Genomic DNA, 19,126 nt, shown 5'->3' with positions numbered 1-19,126 from the left:
GTGCTAAAATTCAGTGTCTTGATTTTGGGCTATTTTTGTGAGAGACATTTTCAAAAACATTTTGTCAATGAGTCTTGGATAAAAGTATTTATAAATTTTTTTTTTTTTTTTTTGAGACGGAGTCTTGCTCTGTCGCCCAGGCTGGTGGAACCTCCACCTTCCAGGTTCAAGCGATTCTCCTGCCTCAGCCTCCCAAGTAGCTGTGATTACAGATGTGCACCACCACACCGGGCTAATTTTTGTAATTTTAGTAGAGACAGGGTTTTGCCAATGTTGGCCAGGCTGGTCTTGAACTCGTGACCTCAAGTGATCCGCCCGCTTCGGCCTCCCAAAGTGCTGGGATTACGGGCATGAGCCACCGCACCTGGCCCAAAAATAAATTTTTTTGTTAGGTAAGTAAATAAAGGACATTGGCCTTTGCTTTAATAAATATTTTTCCTCATGGATTATGGTTGAAACATCATCAATGAGGTATCACATTAATGTAGATGAATTTTTAAGTGTGTGTATGTTAGTAGTGTTTACCGGTTGTTTGATTACAGGTACTTCTTTTAAGATTTATAGTTATTTTTTCTTTGCTAATCATTTGTTTCTTAAACAAGTTTAAAGAAGCATTATATGGCTTATTGTTTTGTTAATGAATTTAAGAAACTTCCAAAACAACCCATTTAAAGCAGCCTTCAAATTATCTTTGTATCTAAGACAATTACTTATTTAGCAGATTAATGATTTCCTTCTTAAATGTTTATTTTAATAAGAATATCCATGAAAGAAAGGCTAGGGAAACTGATATATGCTTAATTATATGTTTGATAGACATTTACAAGCTATCTGATATTTAGATAAGTCTCTAACCTTTGTCAGTTTTCTCATCTGTTATCAGGACTAAATCCAGTGCTTAGAGCGATGTTCTATATATTGGGTGCATTGCATTGTTAGATAATAATCAGATACTGGTTTTTTTCCTTCTTCAGTAACTCTCTCTCCTTTGAAAAGGCATATTGCGAGTACAGGCTGAACAGAATTGAGAATGCCTTGAAGACAATAGAAAGTGCTAACCAGCAGACGGACAAACTGAAGGAGCTTTATGGACAAGTGGTAATTACTGCTTTTAAATACATGTTGACAGTGATCCTGAGTGAGCATGACTACCTCTAGCAAGGAGCAGGGTTGAGGAAACCCAGCCCATCCTGATGCTCCACAACACTAGCCACCAAACCAGTCCTTGAGGTTTGAACATAATCCCTCTTCTTGATCTTCATACAAATAGTTGCATATATAACATGCTATGAACAAATGACTTCCTCAGGTAATTAGGAAATCAAAGAAAATAAAAGAACTAATCTGTTTAATTTTGACTTTTGAGTTAGAAAGATAAAGCACATTGAGCTTGTATACTTCAACAGGTTTGAAATAGTATTTCACTAATATTGTATTCTAAATTTAAAATAAAGGATATCATGATAGATAAGAATTTAGATTATTCTAGCCCATGAAATCATGAAAATGTATTTTGAGACATAAAATTAAACCTAACGTAAAATGGGGCTGTTAATGACAAGAGGACAGAAATGTGTATATTAGGCCGGGCGCGGTGGCTCAAGCCTGTAATCCCAGCACTTTGGGAGGCCGAGACGGGCGGATCACGAGGTCAGGAGATCGAGACCATCCTGGCTAACATGGTGAAACCCCGTCTCTACTAAAAATACAAAAAACTAGCCGGGCGTGGTGGCGGGCGCCTGTAGTCCCAGCTACTCGGAGGCTGAGGCAGGAGAATGGCGTGAACCTGGGAGGCGGAGCTTGCAGTGAGCCGAGATCGCGCCACTGCACTCCAGCCTGGGTGACACAGCGCGAGACTCCGTCTCAAAAAAAAAAAAAAAAGGGCTTAATGAGTAGCCACAGGGAAGTTTGTTTTAAGCTTTGGTTCAATAACGACCAAGTCTTTACTCATGATAAGCCCAGACACAGATTGTATTCCCACTAATGAAAAAGTACCAAGGACAGGAGAGTGGCTAATGTTAGGGAATATAAATAAAGCTCAAATGCAAAGAATGATTGAAATTCTGTTCCAAAGCAACCCCAAGAGCCTCCCAAACTCTTCATGATGTCCTCTTGGTGAAGCAGCTACATGTTCCCGAAGGATATCACCCTATTCCTGGAGTCTGAATGGTGGCTGGAAGACCGTTACTTTTTTTTCTAGCCAGACACTATTCTCTGACTTACAGCATTGAAGGTAAAAGTTGAACTATCAAGAGCCCCTTCCAGACTCTGGATCTTGACTTTTAGGGAGCAAGAGGACGATAAGATTCTATNAAAAAAAAAAAAAAAAAAAAAAAAAAAAAAAAAAGAAATGTGTATATTATAGTTAACAAAACCCTCTTAACTTAAAGTTTTTCTTTTCTTTTTTTTTTTTAATGGAGTCTTGCTCTGTTGCCCCGGCTGGAGTGCAGTGGCACTATCTTGGCTCACTGCAGCTTCCAACTCTCAGGTTCAAGCGATTCTCCTGCCTCAGACTCCCGAGTAGCTGGGATTACAGGCATGCGCCAACTCACCCAGCTAATTTTTGTATTTTTTAGTAGAGACGGGGTTATGCCATGTTGCCTAGGCTCGTCTCAAACTCCTGGCCTCAAGTGATTTGCCTGCCTTGACCTCCCAAAGTAGTGGGATTACAGGCATAAGCCACCACGCCTGGCCTCCTCTTAAAGACTGTTAAATGTCAATTTAGGGCAAATAATGTTGTATTGAATGTATTGTTCTCAGGAGGTAGTATGGATTTAATAATACAAATGAGTTGAAGAAAGATTTGGACAAATTCATGGATTGTAGGTCTATAAAAAACTTTTAAGGTAAACTGGATAACTTTAGGGTAAATTCTAGCATTTTGAGGTTAAAGACATCAACCTGTGTCATACATAATGGACTAATTGACCTAGAGTGGCAGTTATTATTTTTTCAGCACAACTTGAATGAAATCGGTAGGAATTCTGTTGTGTCTGCTTGAGACTCACCTGTGTGATAGCTGGTTTCTAAGAAAGATAAAATGAAGATTATAGCGAACTCTAGGAAACATTGTCTTTTTCTTAACATTTAATTTTGTTCCTGTTTTAGTAATCATTTTGTGTTGTGGAAAAATATTTTTGTTGTAACTTTAGATCTAGATAACAGGGTTGAATTCTATAAAGGTGTTTTTCACAACCTATTTAGGCACTTTACTTTTTTTTTTTTTTTGAGACGGAGTCTGGCTCTGTCGCCCAGGCTGGAGTGCAGTGGCCGGATCTCAGCTCACTGCAAGCTCCACCTCCCGGGTTTGCGCCATTCTCCTGCCTCAGCCTCCCGAGTAGCTGGGACTACAGGCGCCCGCCACCTCGCCCGGCTATTTTTTTGTATTTTTTAGTAGAGACGGGGTTTCACTGTGTTAGCCAGGATGGTCTCGATCTCCTGACCTCGTGATCCACCCGTCTCGGCCTCCCAACGTGCTGGGATTACAGGCTTGAGCCACCGCGCCCGGCCTTAGGCACTTTACTAACTTCAAGAAGAAAGGTAAAGAAAATGACTTTTCTTGGCCGAGTGTGGTGGCTCACACCTGTAATCCCAGCACTCTGGGAGGCTGAGGCAGTCAAATCACTTGAGGTCGGGAGTTAGAGGCCAGCCTGACCATGGAGAAACCCCGTCTCTACTAAAAATACAAAATTATCCAGGCATGGTGGTGCATGCCTGTAATCCCAGCTACCTCAGGAGGCTGAGGCAGGAGAATCTCTTGAACCCAGGAGGTGGAAGTTGTGGTGAGCCGAGATCACACCATTGCGCTCCAGCCTGGGCAACAAGAGTGAAACTCCGTCTCAAAAAAAAAAAAAAAGAAAAGAAAAAAAAAGAAAGAAAATGACTTTTCTCAACCGAATCCTGCCTACAGATCCACAATATATTGAACATTCATTTTAAAAGTATTTTCAAAAAATAATTTATTTGGAAGTATGACTAGTACGTGGAACTCATTTAAAAATTATAAAACATAAACAGTTGATTGTTCCCGTTATGCTGAACTAGGATTCCTACTTAGTGGTTCCAAAAAACATTTGCATGGTATTAAAGACGTAACACCATATTTGTCTCTAATTTTTTTACTTGCTATTTATTATTCAGTTATACCGTTTGGAACGCTATGATGAATGCTTAGCGGTATATAGAGATCTTGTCCGAAACTCTCAAGATGATTATGATGAGGAGAGGAAAACAAACCTTTCAGCAGTTGTTGCAGCTCAAAGCAATTGGGAAAAAGTGGTTCCAGTGAGTATCCTTGTGGTATACCCATACAGTCGTGAAGTATTATTCATGTTTAGTATTTAACTGGTGTTTTGTCCCCTGACAGGAGAACTTGGGCCTCCAAGAAGGCACACATGAGCTGTGCTACAACACTGCGTGTGCACTAATAGGCCAAGGCCAGCTGAACCAGGCCATGAAAATCCTGCAAAAGGCTGAAGGTTGGAAGTTTGTTAAACTTACCTGTAAATATAATGTGCATATAACTTTGTAGAGTATCTTCTAAAATTGCACTGGACTTCTGTGAAATTATTAAATGGAAGTTATCGATGCAGTGACAATTTCTCAAAGTTCATGTAGTCTTTCTCTTTTTTTTTTGGCGGGGGATGCAGACAGAATCTTACTGTGTCACCCAGGCTGGAGTACAGTGGCACGATCTCGGCTCACTGCAACCTCTGTCTCCCAAGTTCAAGCAATTCTGCCTCAGCCTCCTGAGTAGCTGGGATTATAGGTGCGTGCCACCACGCCTGGCTAATTTTTGTATGTTTAGTAGAGAAACGGGGTTTCATCATGTTGGCCAGGCTGACCTCAAACTCCTGGCCTCAAGTGATCCACCCTCCACGGCCTTTCAAAGTGCTGGGATTACTGGCACTTTCTCTTTTTGACCATATCTCACCTATATTTCTAATCCCTAAGCCAGTCTATTAGTCTGTTTCCAACCATACCAGACCTTACGTTTGAATTTTGAGGAGCAGGTTTTGAACAAGTTACTATGAATGTTATGTGTAGGTTAAGTGAGTTAATGAATGTCAACCATTCACAATAATACATGGCATGATGGCATATAGTATAAGCATTCAGTAAATATTTTGTTACTATTATTATTGTTGTTTAACAGGTATTCAAGTAATAACATGGTGTGCCTATGTGTATACACACACACACACTACATTTATGTATTGATAGCACCATTCAAGCACTTTTTTTTTTTTTTGAGACAGAGTCTCGCCCTGGTGCCCAGGCTGGAGTGCAATGGCGTGATGTCAGCTCACTGCAACCTCCACCTCCCAGGTTCAAACAATTCTCCTGCCTCAGCCTCCCAAGTGGCTGGGATTACAGGCGTCCGCCACCACACCCAGCTAATTTTTGTATTTTTAGTAGACACGGGTTTCACCATGTTGGCCAGGCTGGTCTCGAACTCCTGACCTCGTGATCCACCTGCCTCGGCCTCCCAAAGTGCTAGGATTACAGGCGTGAGCCACCACACTTGGCCTCAAGCATGTTTTAGCTCCATTTGGTATGTTTCTTTATATAATATTTGCATGCTTTGAAGCTTTTTTGGTGGGGTTGTGGGCAGGGGAGGAACAGAGTCTTGCTCTGTCGCCCAGGCCAGAGTGCAGTGGCAAGAACTTGGCTCACTTCACCCTCCGCCTCTCAGGTTCAAGCATTTCTCATGCCTCAGCCTCCCAAGTAGCTGAGATCACAGGTGCGTGCCACCATGCCCAACTAATTTCTGTATTTTCCGTAGAGACAGTTTTCGCCATGTTGGCCAGGCTGATCTCAAATTCCTGTTGTCAAGTGATCTGCCTGCTTTGGCCTCCTAAAGTGCTGGGATTACAGCCGTGAGCTACCGTGCCCAGCTGAAGCTTTTAGTTAAGAAAAAAATTAATTGATTAGAAAACTATGTCTGGTATTAACACATGAAACATTTTGACTTTGCTTGTGCATACATTTTTCCCTGGAAGCTATAAAAGTAATGTAGGTACTGCAGTGATCATTGGGGTGGAAAAAAAGGTGAAACAAAGTCTGTTTTACTATTAAATATTAGGGTTAAAATGAGAGCAAAATTTTCCTGTTAAATGTTGAAAGTTAAAATAAGAACAAAGGTTAGAGCATCATGTGGAAAATCTGTTTCAGAATTATAATTTTTTGGCTGAGTGCAGTGGCTCATGCCTCTAATCCCAGCACTTTTGGGAGGCCAAGGCAGGAGGATTGCTTCAGCCTAGCAGTTCAAGACCAGCCTAAGTAACATAGTAAGCCTTCGTTTTTACAAAAATATATATATATATTTAGCTGAGTGTGGTGGTGCACACCTGTATTCCCAGCTACTTGGGTGACTGAGGCAGCAGGGCCTAGGAGGGCCTAAGAGATTGAGGCTCCAGTGAGCTGAGATCATACCACTGTATTTCCAGCCTGGGTGACAGAGTGAGACCCTGTCTCAAAAAAAAAAAAGAGATAATTATAATTTCCTGACCTCAAGTGACCCACCCACCTCGACCTCCCAAAGTGCTGAGATTACAGGTATGAGCCACTGCACCCAGCAGAATTATAATTTCTTGATCATACCCAATGAAGAACGTTCTCATACATTGTGGGTTTGAGTGTAAGAATAATACAGACTTTTCAGTGAGCAATTTGGTGATGTGTAGCAGATTTTAAAATTTACCACCCTTTGATCCAATAATTTCATTTCTAGAAACTTAAGGAAATGATTAGATAAATTTACACATGTATCTGTATGAATGTTCATTGAAGGGATATTCATAAGAACAGAAATTTAGAAACAGCATGAAGTTCTGTACTATTAAAGGATTGGCTAAGTTTTACCATAATCACAAAGTAATTACAGTCATTACAACCAATAATATTAAAAAAGATACAGTAATGTAAATCTATGTTTATTGTAACAGAGAGATATCCACAGGATATTGAATGGGGAAGGGAGGTTTCAAAATAGCATGCACAGTGTCTCACTTTCATTTTAAAATGCAGCTATGCATTTACATAAAACTAAGCCAGGTATGGTGGCTCACAGCTGTAGTCCCAGCTACTTGGGAGGCGGATGTGGGAGGATCAATTGAGCCCAGGATTTCAAGGCTGTAGTGAGCTGTGATGAAGCCTCTGCACTCCAGCGTGGGCAACAGAGTGAGACCCCCCAACTTTAAAAACAAAAAAAAAAATATTAAAAACTAAATAACTGAAATGCTAATAGTGTTTATCTCTGGGTGGTAGGATTATTTATTTTTATACTTTTCTATACTTGGTTTTTTGCAATTAATATTTACCACATTTGTATTTTTTGATGCACTTTACAAATATTTTTAGCATAGACACAACAAATGAAAGAAAAGTGCCAAAGAGCTAGGAAAGTCAAGGGACTGATAATATATATGTAGTATATTTGATGCTAACGTAAATTTCACAGTTGCTTGTTACTATGATTATCTTGGAATCTTCTGCCTAGAAATTTAGATCTTGCTCTTTGGAATAGTGAAAGAAATGGGATTTACCCAGCAATACTACTTTTAAAACAATTTTTTCTCCTATAGATCTTTGTCGCCGTTCTTTATCAGAAGACACTGTAAGTATTCCATCATTGTTAAACCAAAATTTTACACTTCTGACTATTAACATTACTGAGGCTTCATTGTACTATTTATTGACTTTCTTTGGAAGATGGTGATTAAGTAGGAATCACACTAGAAACCACCCTTTTGTATCAGTTATTTGATGAAGTCTATTAGAGTGAGAAATCACAATACAAAAAATTTTGGCATACCTTAAGCACTTGATTATATATTTATATAATGTAAATTTATTCCTCTATTTTAGGATATAGGACTAAGGTCTTTGAGGATTGGTCTGCTCATAGAAGTTCCCTGTGTATTTCTTATGTAGTGACATAATTCAACACTCCCAATTTACACTTTTGGTTTTTCTTTTTAAGTATAACAATATCTTACATACAATAGGTAAGCACTTTCATTATAGAGTCCTTAAAGTTGTTTTTTTTTTTTAACCAATCTCTTACCACAGCCAATCTTTTTGGCTCACAACTAATTAGACAATAATTTTCTTTAGGAATTTACCTTTACTGTATCTTTCTGAGTATTCAACATGATTTATGTCGAAATATGTCTCTTTTCACATTCAGAGTTAACTCTCTCCTGTTTTTTTTTTGAGATGGGATCTTGCTGTTTCACCCAGGCTGAATTGCAGTGGTGTGATCATAGGTCACTGTAACCTCAAACTCCTGGGCTCAAGCAGTCCTCTCACCACAGCCTCCTGAGTAGCACCACCATGCCCAGCTAATTCTTTTCTTCTTTGTAGAGATGGGGGTCTCACTGTGTTGCCCAGGCTTGTCTCAACTCCAGGCCTCAAACAACCCTCCCACCTCAGCCTCCTAAAGCGCTGAGATTACAGGCGTGAGCCACCATGCCCAGCCCATAGTTTTTCTCTTTAATATTTTTAGGTTTTATCATTTCCTCATCAAACACAACTGCATAATGGGTTTGGAAACAAACATACCTGACTCCTGGTCAGCAGATACTCACCAGGTGAGAGCAGGAGTGTTGGGTCATTAAAGGAGTGTTGTCTCCTAGTCTTGAGTATTCATTATACAGCCTTTTCAGAAGGAGAGGAGAAATGTGGATTAATCTGGAGCATCAGTTAAGAGAGCTACTACTTTAATTACATAATTTGTTCAATCATAGGATTAAAGTACAGAATTAGTTCCAGCTTTTGAAGTTTTTTTGTATAGTGTTAATTGGAATTTTCTAGTTTTTATAGTAGAGTTATAGTAGAGTAGAGAGAAAAGCATTTTTAAATGTGATTTTTATGAGAAAATTGTGTTTTCAGAATTTAGGGGTATCATTATAAAAAGATATACTTGCATGCTGGTTTTTTACTTAGGTTTTTTAATTCTTGGGCTTTAGACGATGATAATGATCAATAAATGGTATTCCTAAACTTATTACCATGTTCTTCTAGGATCTTTTTGCCTTTTTTTTTTTTCTTTAGATACTTCTTAGAAGTTGAAGTCTTTTTGCTATTTTCACTTAAACTTCTCTCTTGCTGGCAATTTCTAAAGAATTGACTCTAAAGGAAAATTTCTGAAATTATGTCTTCTTTAGGATTGTATCTCTTTTGAATTTTTGGGTTATTTGGTAAATATGTAGATCAGTTTGGAAAATTTATATGGGAAAATATTTCTTTCTCTTAGGATGGGACTGAGGAAGACCCACAGGCAGAACTGGCCATCATTCATGGTCAGATGGCCTATATTCTGCAGCTTCAGGGTCGAACAGAGGAGGCTTTGCAACTTTACAATCAAATAATAAAACTAAAGTGAGTTATTAAAAGGAAGTATCTTTTATAGGGATAGGGTTCTTTGTAAAGGTTTGTTTGGTTTTGACTGTTGCTTGTTGTTCACAGACCAACAGATGTGGGATTACTAGCTGTAATTGCAAATAACATCATTACCATTAACAAGGTATGGAATATTCGTGGCTTTCCTTACAGATATATTTTACCCTGAAAGCTCATCACCTTAGTTTTAGTTTTGTTCTAGGAGTTCTTTTTAACATGATGAAAAAAGTCCAGTTGTAGCAAAATCACAATGGAGAGTATTACTTAACTCTCCTAACGATAATGATGCTGCCAGGTATATCTGAGTAATAAAACTTTTTGTAGTAGATCCTAGAGTTTTTAAGATCCTCCCCTTTTCCCAGTGTATAATAATATAGAGACTCTCTCTTTGTAAAAGATATAAATTATTGGGGCTTTTAAACTTTAAGTATATGCATGTTTTATATGATTTCTTCATCTGTGGAATCTGAATGTGAAAGTGTTCTTTATATAATTTTTTCTTGGGTTTTCTTTTTTTAGGGGGTATAGACAGGTGTTCTTTCTCCTCCCCCACACACCATCCAATGTAAAATATTACAAATATATATATAAGCACTCTAACTTAGAGTACTGTACTAATGTCTTTAGCCACCATTTTTTTTTTTTTTTTTTGAGACGGAGTCTCGCTCTGTCGCCCGGGCTGGAGTGCAGTGGCCTGATCTCAGCTCACTGCAAGCTCCGCCTCCCGGGTTTACGCCATTCTCCTGCCTCAGCCTCCCGAGTAGCTGGGACTACAGGCGCCCGCCACCTCGCCCAGCTAGTTTTTTGTATTTTTAGTAGAGACGGGGTTTCACCGTATTAGCCAGGATGGTCTCGATCTCCTGACCTCGTGATCCGCCCGTCTCGGCCTCCCAAAGTGCTGGGATTACAGGCCTGAGCTACTGCGCCCGGCCTTTTTTTTTTTTTTTTGAAACAGAGTCTTGCTCTGTCGCCCAGGCTGGAGTGCAGTGGCACAATCTCGGCTCACTGCAACCTCTGCCTCCCGGATTCAGGCCATTCTCCTGCCTTAGCCTCCCGAGTAGCTGAGACTACAGGCGCCCCCCACCAACCCCGGCTAATTTTTTTTTTTTTTTAGTAGAGACAGAGTTTCACCACCGTGTTAGCCAGGATGTTCTCGATCTCCTAACCTCATGATCTGCCCACCTCAGCCTCCTAAAGTGCTGGGATTACAGGTGTGAGCCATCATGCCCGGCCAGGAACAGTCTTAATGGAAAATGTTGTATTTTCTTTTCTTTTTTTTTTTTTTTTTTTAAAGACTGTCACCCAGGCTGGAGTGCAGTGGTTCTGATATTACTCACTGTAGCCTCAGGCAATCCTTCCAAGTAGTTGAGACCACAGGCACACACCACCATGCCTAGCTAATTAAAAAAAAAAAAAAAATTGTAGAGACAGAGTCTTGCCATGTTGCCCAGACTGGTCTTTTAACTCCTGGGCTCAAGCAGTCCTCCTGCGTCAGCCTCCCAAATTGCTGGGATTCTAGGGGAAACAGAAGAGAGTATGTATTTGCTGGATAGTTTAAAAAGTAGATTAGATTGAATTATATCAGAGCCTTGGAAATCAAGTTTAAGAAAAGTCTGGCAGTGATGTGCACAATTAATTGAAGTATTAAAATAGTGATGTGAGAGAACCAGCTAGAAAATACGGTTTCTTTAGGATTGATTTATATGAGAGGCAGTTTCTTGCTGCACATTAAAATAGTTTCAAATTGGTTTGGAGCTCAACACTAAGAAAAAGTAGAATTTATTTTAGATTTCTTTACTTCCTTTTAGTCTTTAAACTGGTAGAAGACCTGTTTTAAAAAAGCACAGTGGTATCATGTATTTGCAAGTAAATACATTGTTTTACAAAGCTGGAGTATTGTGCACATAGTAGATACTCAGATGCTCAGTTTGTGCTTCTCAGGATGCAATCAGTGTGACTTCGTTTTCTCCCTTTTTTTGGAGATGTATGTGACTTTCGGTAATTCTTAAAAGGTCTTTCTTTGGGAAGATAACACTGTGCCCCTACATGGGAATTTTAGAAATTGAGCTTCTTTATACTTTTGCTTGGTTAAGAAGAAGGGACTTTAGGAAAGGAAAAACAGTAGATATGTTACATGAGTATTTTCTACTAAAAAAAAATGGGTTCAAAAGTGGTTACAGATGTGTTTCTGAGGTTTCATGATTTGCTTAGAGTGACTACAGGCATACTTCGTTTTATTGTGCTTTACTTTATTACACTTTGTAAGTTTTTCACATACTTAAGGTTTGTGGCAATCCTGTGTTGAGCATGTCTGTTGGCTCTATTTTTTTTTTTTTTTTTTTTTTTTTGAGATGGAGTCTCGCTCTGTTGCCCAGGCCGAAGTACAGTGGTGGGATCTTGGCTGTCTGCAACCTCCAGGTTCAAGCAATTCGCCTGCCTCAGCCTCCCGAGTAGCTGGGAGTACAGGCGTGTGCCACCACACACAGCTAATTTTTGTATTTTTAGTAGAGATGGGGTTTCACCATGTTGGCCTGGATGGTCTTGATCTCTTGGCCTCAGGTGATCCACACACCTCTGCCTCCCAAAGTGCTGGGATTACAGGCGTGAGCCACTTTGCCTGGCGATGTTGGTATCTTTTTTTTTAGCAGCATGTGTCCATTTCATATCTCTGTATCAGTATTTTTTAGCATTGTAGTGTTTTTAAATAAAGGTATGTACTGGGCCAGGCACGGTGGCTCACGCCTGTAATCCCAGCACTTTGGGAGGCCAAGGTGGGTGGATCACGAGGTCAGGAGATCAAGACCATCCTGGCTAACAGGTGAAACCCCGTCTCTACTAAAAATACAACAAATTAGCCAGGTGTGGTGACGGGCGCCTGTAGTCCCAGCTGCTTGGGAGGTTGAGGCAGGAGAGTGGCGTGAACCCGGGAGGCAGAACTGGCAGTGAACTGAGACCACACCACTGCACTCCAACCTGGGTGACAGAGTGAGACTCCGTCTCAAAAAAAAAGAAAGGTATGTACTTGTTTTCAGACATAATGCTGTTGCACACTTAATAGACTACAATATAGTGTAAACATAACTTTTATATGCACTGGGAAACCAAAAAATTTGTGACTCCTTCTATTGTAATATTTGCTTTATCGCGGTGGTCTGGAACCAAACCCGAAATATCTCCAAGATATGCCTGTATTTTGAAGAGAAGTGAGTTACTTTTTATTTATCATCTAAATTCTAGAGGGCATAGCTTGTAGGAATTGTCAAATTAGGTATTTTTGTAGTCCTAATACACTGCAATTTGTGCTGTCCCTTTTTTCCTTCAGAAAGCTCAAAATAAGCAATTAATAGTGGAAAAATAAAACAAATCTTGTTCTCCATTTCTTTAAAGCAGTGCACTTGTTAAACCTTTTTATACCTAGGAAGCCTCCTTTGAGAAGGCTCTAAAAGGAGTGGGCGTAGATTCTGGGATAACTGTGTATACAAGTAGATTTGAACTGCAGAGATTTTGTTTACTTCTGTGAACCAAGATAACTTTATATACATCTTATTAGCTTAGGCGCCCCAGTCAGGTAGATAGATTCAAGCTCTCCTGCTGTATTTGTATAAAGTTAATTAAAAAAGGAATAAGTTGAAATCTGAGATTCTGTTAATGGTGGATAAATTTTTTTGTTAGGACCAAAATGTCTTTGACTCCAAGAAGAAAGTGAAATTAACCAATGCGGAAGGAGTAGAGTTTAAACTTTCCAAGAAACAACTACAAGCTATAGAATTTAACAAAGCTTTACTTGCTATGTACACAAACCAGGTGGGTAATTACCTTTGGTGTCATGGCTAAACCTTTTGTAATATGGTGTATGAGGAGTAATAGGGATATTAGTCTAATCTGTTTATAGTTTTTGTTTGTATTTTGTCATCGACTCATAAATATATTTTTTTCCCTCCTCAAAATATTATATATATTATTGGCCGGGCACAATGGCTCACGCCTGTAATCCTAGCACTTTGGGAGGCTGAAGTGGGCGGATTGCTTGAGCTCAAGAGTTCAAGACCAGCCTAAGCAACATGGCGAAACCCTGTCTCTACATGGTGGTGCATGCCTGTAGTCCCAGCTACTCTGGAGACTGAGGCAGAAGAATTGTTTACAGTGAGCTGAGATTGTGCCATTTCACTCCAGCCTGGGCGACAGAGACTGTCTCTAATAAAAAGAAAGAATGTTATATGTCATAGATTTTATTTATTAAGCAAGTAATTTGCCCAATTTCTTATAAGGGTGTAGGGTTGACACCTTTTAAGGGGAAGAAAACAGTATTCACACCTTTAAATGAGATAACTTTCTCGTTACCTTATTTCTAATCTGAATTAAGATAAAATCATCAAAGATGCTGGCCATGATTATAGATTTAAGACCCATCTTTCATTTTTGCTGTGTATAATCACATCAAGTTATAAATGTTAAGGAGGTCAAGTCTAACTCCAGTAAGCATTCTAATTCTAATTTTATACTCTTTTAGAGCAGAAGTTTTAGTGGGAGAGAGAGGCAGTAATTTTTTTTTTGTTTTTTGTTTTTTTTTTTTTTTGTGGAGACTGAGTTTCGCTCTGTTGCCCAGGCTGGAGGGCAGTGGCACAATCTCGGTTCATTGCAAGCTCCGCCTCCTGGGTGCACGCCATTCTCCTGCCTCAGCCTCCCTAGTAGCTGGGACTACAGGTGCCCATGACCACGTCCAGCTAATTTTCTTGTATTTTTAGTAGAGACAGGGTTTCACCATGTTAGCCAGGATAGTCTTGGTATCCTGACCTCGTGATCTGCCTGCCTCAGCCTCCCAAGTCCTGGGATTATAGGTGTGAGCCACCGTGCCCAGCCGAGACGCAGTAATGTTTCTATTATTTAGAACTGAGTCAAGTTATTCTTAATAATTTAACAAACAATACATATGCATTTTGTTTTTGAAGCAAATGCTTATACTTGATGTGTTTGATTTTTTTAAACAGTTCTAGAATTTAGGCATCCAAGTAAATGTTTAGAATTTCTCCTTTACTAAAGGCTTTTAGAGTTCATAGATTAAATTCAATAAATAGAAATCATTTTCTTACAAGAAAAAATTGAGAATAGATATTGTAAACTGATTCTCTTATCCTAGGCAGTTCTTTGGTTAATATTTGTTTCAACTAATTTTCCCATGTTTCTTTTCTTTCTGGTCATTTAGTGTTTAATTTCATTAACCAGTTTATTTTTGTTGTGGGGGTTGGGTATCTTCTAGGCTGAACAATGCCGCAAAATATCTGCCAGTTTACAGTCCCAAAGTCCCGAGCATCTCTTACCTGTGTTAATCCAAGCTGCCCAGCTCTGCCGTGAAAAGCAGCACACAAAAGCAATAGAGCTGCTTCAGGTAAAATAATTACTTGAATGAGGTGTCAGGCATTTGCAGCCTTGTTTCATTTTCATTGTGTTGTAATAACCTACAAGCATGTAAAGTTAATGGGAAATCTAATCAGAAATGTACCACTACACAAATTTCAGTGCCATTTTAGTCAACAGCTTTGTTTTATATAAATTTCTATAATGTAAATATTTGTTATAAATGCTAAAGAATGCTGTTTTGTTTGGAGATCTATTTAACCTGAGTTAGGGGATTGTTTCAGGGGCAATAACCTGAGTTAGAGGATTGTTTAGGCATGTATAATTCTAGAACATGCTTAACCTCTTTTGCAATTATCTGATCTCCACTGAGTTCCACTCCAGAACCTCAATTATGGAGATACTGACTTTGTTTTTATCAGCCTAAACCAGCTATTATATTGCATATTTAAATTTCTTGAATATAAACTACATTGGAAAGTTGGACAGGTACGATTAGGATCATCCGGACAGACACAATTGCTTAGCAGGCACACTCAGTGAAGAGATACTGCCCCTTCTCTCCCCCCAACAAAAAAAAAAATCTATTTAGTAATCTTTATTACAGTTGACACTTTGTATCCTTGAGTTTTGCATCCAAGAATTCAACCGGCCATGGATTAAAAACTTTGTGGGGGTCGCCTGGCGTAGTGGCTCACGTCTGTAATCCCACCACTTTGGGAGGCCCAGTCAGGCGATCGTCTGAGGTCAGGAGTTCAAGACCAGCCTTGCCAACATGGTGAAACCCCATCTCTACTAAAAATATAAAAAATTAGCTGGGCATGGTGGCACATTCCTGTAATCCCAGCTACTTGGGAGGCTGAGGCAGGAGAATCACTTGAACCTGGCAGGCGGAGGTTGCAGTGAGCCGAGATCACGCCACTACACTCCAACCTGGGTGACAGAGCAAGATTCCGCCTCAGAAAAATAAAAAAGCACATTTTGGGGTTGGAAATGTATGATTGCCTCTGTACTCAACATATACAAACTTTAAAAATCATTATTCCCTAGATAATATAACAACTATATACATAGCATTTACATTATATTAGGTATTATAAGTAATCTAACAATGATTTAAAATGTATAGGAGTACGTGTGTAGGTTATACGCAAATACTGTACTTTTATATAAGGGACTTGAGCATCCTTGGGTTTTGGAATGCGGGATGGTTCTGGAAGCAATACCCCGTGGCCGAGGGATGATGGATTTCTCTGTTAGTGACTTACAGAAAACTTGACATTATTACACTTACTTTTAGAGCATACTTTTAAGAAAAAAAGTGGGCGTTGAATAAAAATTTTCCCAAGTTAAGATTTTGACCAGCAGCCAGAAGTTTAATATTTTAAAACAATTTAAAATCTTATGTAGCTGAGTTAAATAACTGTAATGTATACAATTAGATGTGTAAATTAAATGTGATTTTTTTTTCCCAAACTAAAAAAATTTAGGAATTTTCAGATCAGCATCCAGAAAATGCGGCTGAAATTAAGCTGACCATGGCACAGTTGAAAATTTCTCAAGGTATTATGGTTTTCATCGTGGTTAAAATATTTTAATGAAAACATGGTTGAAATGATTCTACAGTTGTGAACTATGTGATTTTAAGTTTTTTGTGTAATGGTAAAGCATAATAATTACTGTTTCAAACATGCAGCTAGATTGTATGATCTCCAACAGATTTAGTAGTGAGGTAATTGCCCCTTTTCACAGATTATTCCTAAATTATTAGAATGATTCTCAATCTGTGCCTTGAAAGTTCTGAAGCAAAGAATTCCTCTGTTCCAAAAGACCATACATACTACTCAAATTGCCTGAGTATGTCACATGCAGAAATGCTTATGTCTGTCACTTGGTAATATTTGTATGACTACTTTGCATCATAGTTTTCAGAATTTCTTAGCTTGGCCCTTCATTCTTACTTTGTTTTACACTTTGCCACCTATGTCTTTGGGCTTGGGGAAAGGTAATAGAATTTAACAAGAACTGATGTGTTTGAATCTTAAAACTGCCAGTGTTTTTGTCTGTGGTTTTGATCTAACTTTGAATATCTAGAGCTGTGTTGCCCGGTTTGGTAGTCACTAGCCACATGTAGCTATTTTAAGTTTAAATTAGTTAAATTAAATTTAAAATTCAGTTCTTTGATTATGCTAGCCACATCTTAGAAGTTTAGTAGCTATGTGCAACTAGTGGCTGCAATATTGGACAGCACAGATATAGGACATTTACATCATCACAAAAGGTTCTGTCAAACAGCTCTGGTATAGAGTGTGGATTTTCGATGGGGGTGACAATTCATCACAAAAATCTTAAATATTACAATGGCTGAAATGAAAATTTTATGAGTTGAAGGAGAGGAGTTGGCAGTTAGGGAAAAAATGTTTAAAATGTCCTTAGTAGGGCAATAATGAAAACAAGGTTGAGACACACTGCAGATCTCCCTCTTATCCAATTCTCACATTTCTTTACTTTCCTTGTCTCTTTTTCCTTATTCTTAGCCTTGTCTCCTCTTCTTTGCCCTTTCCTTGATCTTTCCTCCTCGTGTGTTTAGTTTGTTTTTTCAAGGATGATTTATTATCTTGAAATTCCTGACAGTCTGTCATGGTTTTTTGTTTCTATTTAAAGACTAGAAATTTTGAGTTATTGAGGTTTGCAGTGAGTACAAAATCAGAATTTAACACCGTAGGAAATTTTCCATTACACTCATATCTACAGTAACATATTTCAAGGCCTTTAGGGAAGGACCCCACTTTCAAGTTACAGCCCAAAAAAGAAGAAATAGAACTCAACAGACTGGGAGTTAAGAGACTTCTTTTCTGGTAGCAGCTCTGCCATTAACTTTCTTTGTGAACTTAAGCAAGGTATATTATTTCTTTAGAGCTCAATTTCCTTGTCTCTAAATGAATAGAGTTCACCATCCCCAGGCCCAAAACTTACACGTTTAGAGATGTTATAAAATATGACTTATGGTTGCTTTCCTAAGGAAAAGTAGTGGGAGGAAATAAAATTTCTTGTATTTTTTTTCATAATATGTGTTCTTCTATGTAATGCTGGTTTTGTTTATTCTTCTAAGGTAATATTTCTAAAGCATGTCTAATATTAAGAAGCATAGAGGAGTTAAAGCATAAACCAGGCATGGTGAGTTTAGAACATTACAAAATTGAAAAGTAGTTGAATTGATAATTTATTTATATGTCTAATGTGTATTCACTTTATTTTTATGTGTAATGTGTGTTCACTTTAAGGTAGGAGTAGTAATTATAATAGTAATGATTGTCTGGTGTAAATTTAATTTCATTCTCTGCTCTGGTATTGGTTTCTTATTCAGTTAAATGTGCCAGTCACTATTTAGGCCTTACAGTATCACTGAAAGCCAACCTCAAATAATCTCAGATCTGTATAGGGAATTTCTTAGCCTAAACCATTTTCATCGGTGTGATTTCTTTAAATTAGAACAATTTTGTAATAGTGGCCAACAAATTTAGTTTTTAGTTTTCTGATTATTCAAATATTGCAGGTTTCAATCATTAATATAGCTGTGAAAGCATCTTTTCCATAGTATTAACTAATTCCGTAGTGCATCTTTTGGACAGGGGCTGTTTTATTCATGTTTGCATTCTCTAACATGGCCTCTGTGCAGTTGGCACTCAGTAAATGTAAAAATATGGTAGTGCTTTCCCTTGAAGATTCATATTTTAAGGATTGTGGTATAATTACTTTACCTTAAAGTCAAATACAGTATATGACTGAAATTAAAATGTTTCTGATATTTGATATATGGCCTTATTTTACCTTTCAAGGAATGTATCCATTTCATTTAAGTTGCTGACTTTATTGGCATAAAAGTTCTTCATTGTATTTCTTTATTATCCTTTTAATATCTATAGAACCTCTCTCATTCCTGATGCTGGTTATTCATGTCTTTTTTTCTTTTTCCCTCTGATTAGCCTGACCAGAGATTTGTCAGTTTTACTGATTGTTCTTAAAGATCCAGCTGTTTGTTTCCTTTCTATCCTCATCTCCTACTGCTCATCATCCCCCTCCCCCTCCACTCCAGCTGTGTAGGCCTCCTTCCTGTCCCTAAGCGACACTAGGCACTCTTTTGACTGGCTTGAAGCAGCTCATGCCACGTGGGATTCATCATGAGAGTTCAGCCACTCTATGTATGCCTCACTGATCGTACACTTAAATGTCCAGCAGTGTCTTATTGTATAAACATTTCTAAGGGCTTATTCTCAACCTCTGTAGTTACCAAACCATTTGTGAACTGGCACTGCTTTAAAGGAAAGGTTTATTTTACAGATAACTACCTTCATATTTGGAAAAC

At 38.5% G+C, this 19,126-nt stretch overlaps 1 protein-coding gene across 2 annotated transcripts in view; it reads left to right on the top strand.

Annotated features, from left to right (window-relative positions):
• SRP72 (signal recognition particle 72) overlaps positions 1–19,126 on the top strand; it is a 38,199-nt gene that overhangs the window by 3,884 nt on the left and 15,189 nt on the right. Inside the window, exons 3-12 of one of the 2 annotated variants that reach the window (XM_025386341.1) lie at positions 975–1,098; positions 4,141–4,284; positions 4,367–4,478; positions 7,587–7,618; positions 9,260–9,384; positions 9,472–9,529; positions 13,078–13,209; positions 14,663–14,791; positions 16,251–16,323; positions 17,873–17,937. In XM_025386341.1, the coding sequence (XP_025242126.1) occupies positions 975–1,098; positions 4,141–4,284; positions 4,367–4,478; positions 7,587–7,618; positions 9,260–9,384; positions 9,472–9,529; positions 13,078–13,209; positions 14,663–14,791; positions 16,251–16,323; positions 17,873–17,937 (994 nt within the window). The remainder of the gene's footprint in view (positions 1–974; positions 1,099–4,140; positions 4,285–4,366; positions 4,479–7,586; positions 7,619–9,259; positions 9,385–9,471; positions 9,530–13,077; positions 13,210–14,662; positions 14,792–16,250; positions 16,324–17,872; positions 17,938–19,126) is intronic. The other variant, XM_025386342.1, reaches the window with a different exon arrangement.

The sequence above is a fragment of the Theropithecus gelada genome, chromosome 5 (assembly GCF_003255815.1).
Source record: "Theropithecus gelada isolate Dixy chromosome 5, Tgel_1.0, whole genome shotgun sequence".
Lineage (NCBI taxonomy): Eukaryota > Metazoa > Chordata > Mammalia > Primates > Cercopithecidae > Theropithecus > Theropithecus gelada.
Note: the sequence above shows the minus strand (reverse complement) of the source record. Positions and strands in the feature narration are given on the sequence as shown.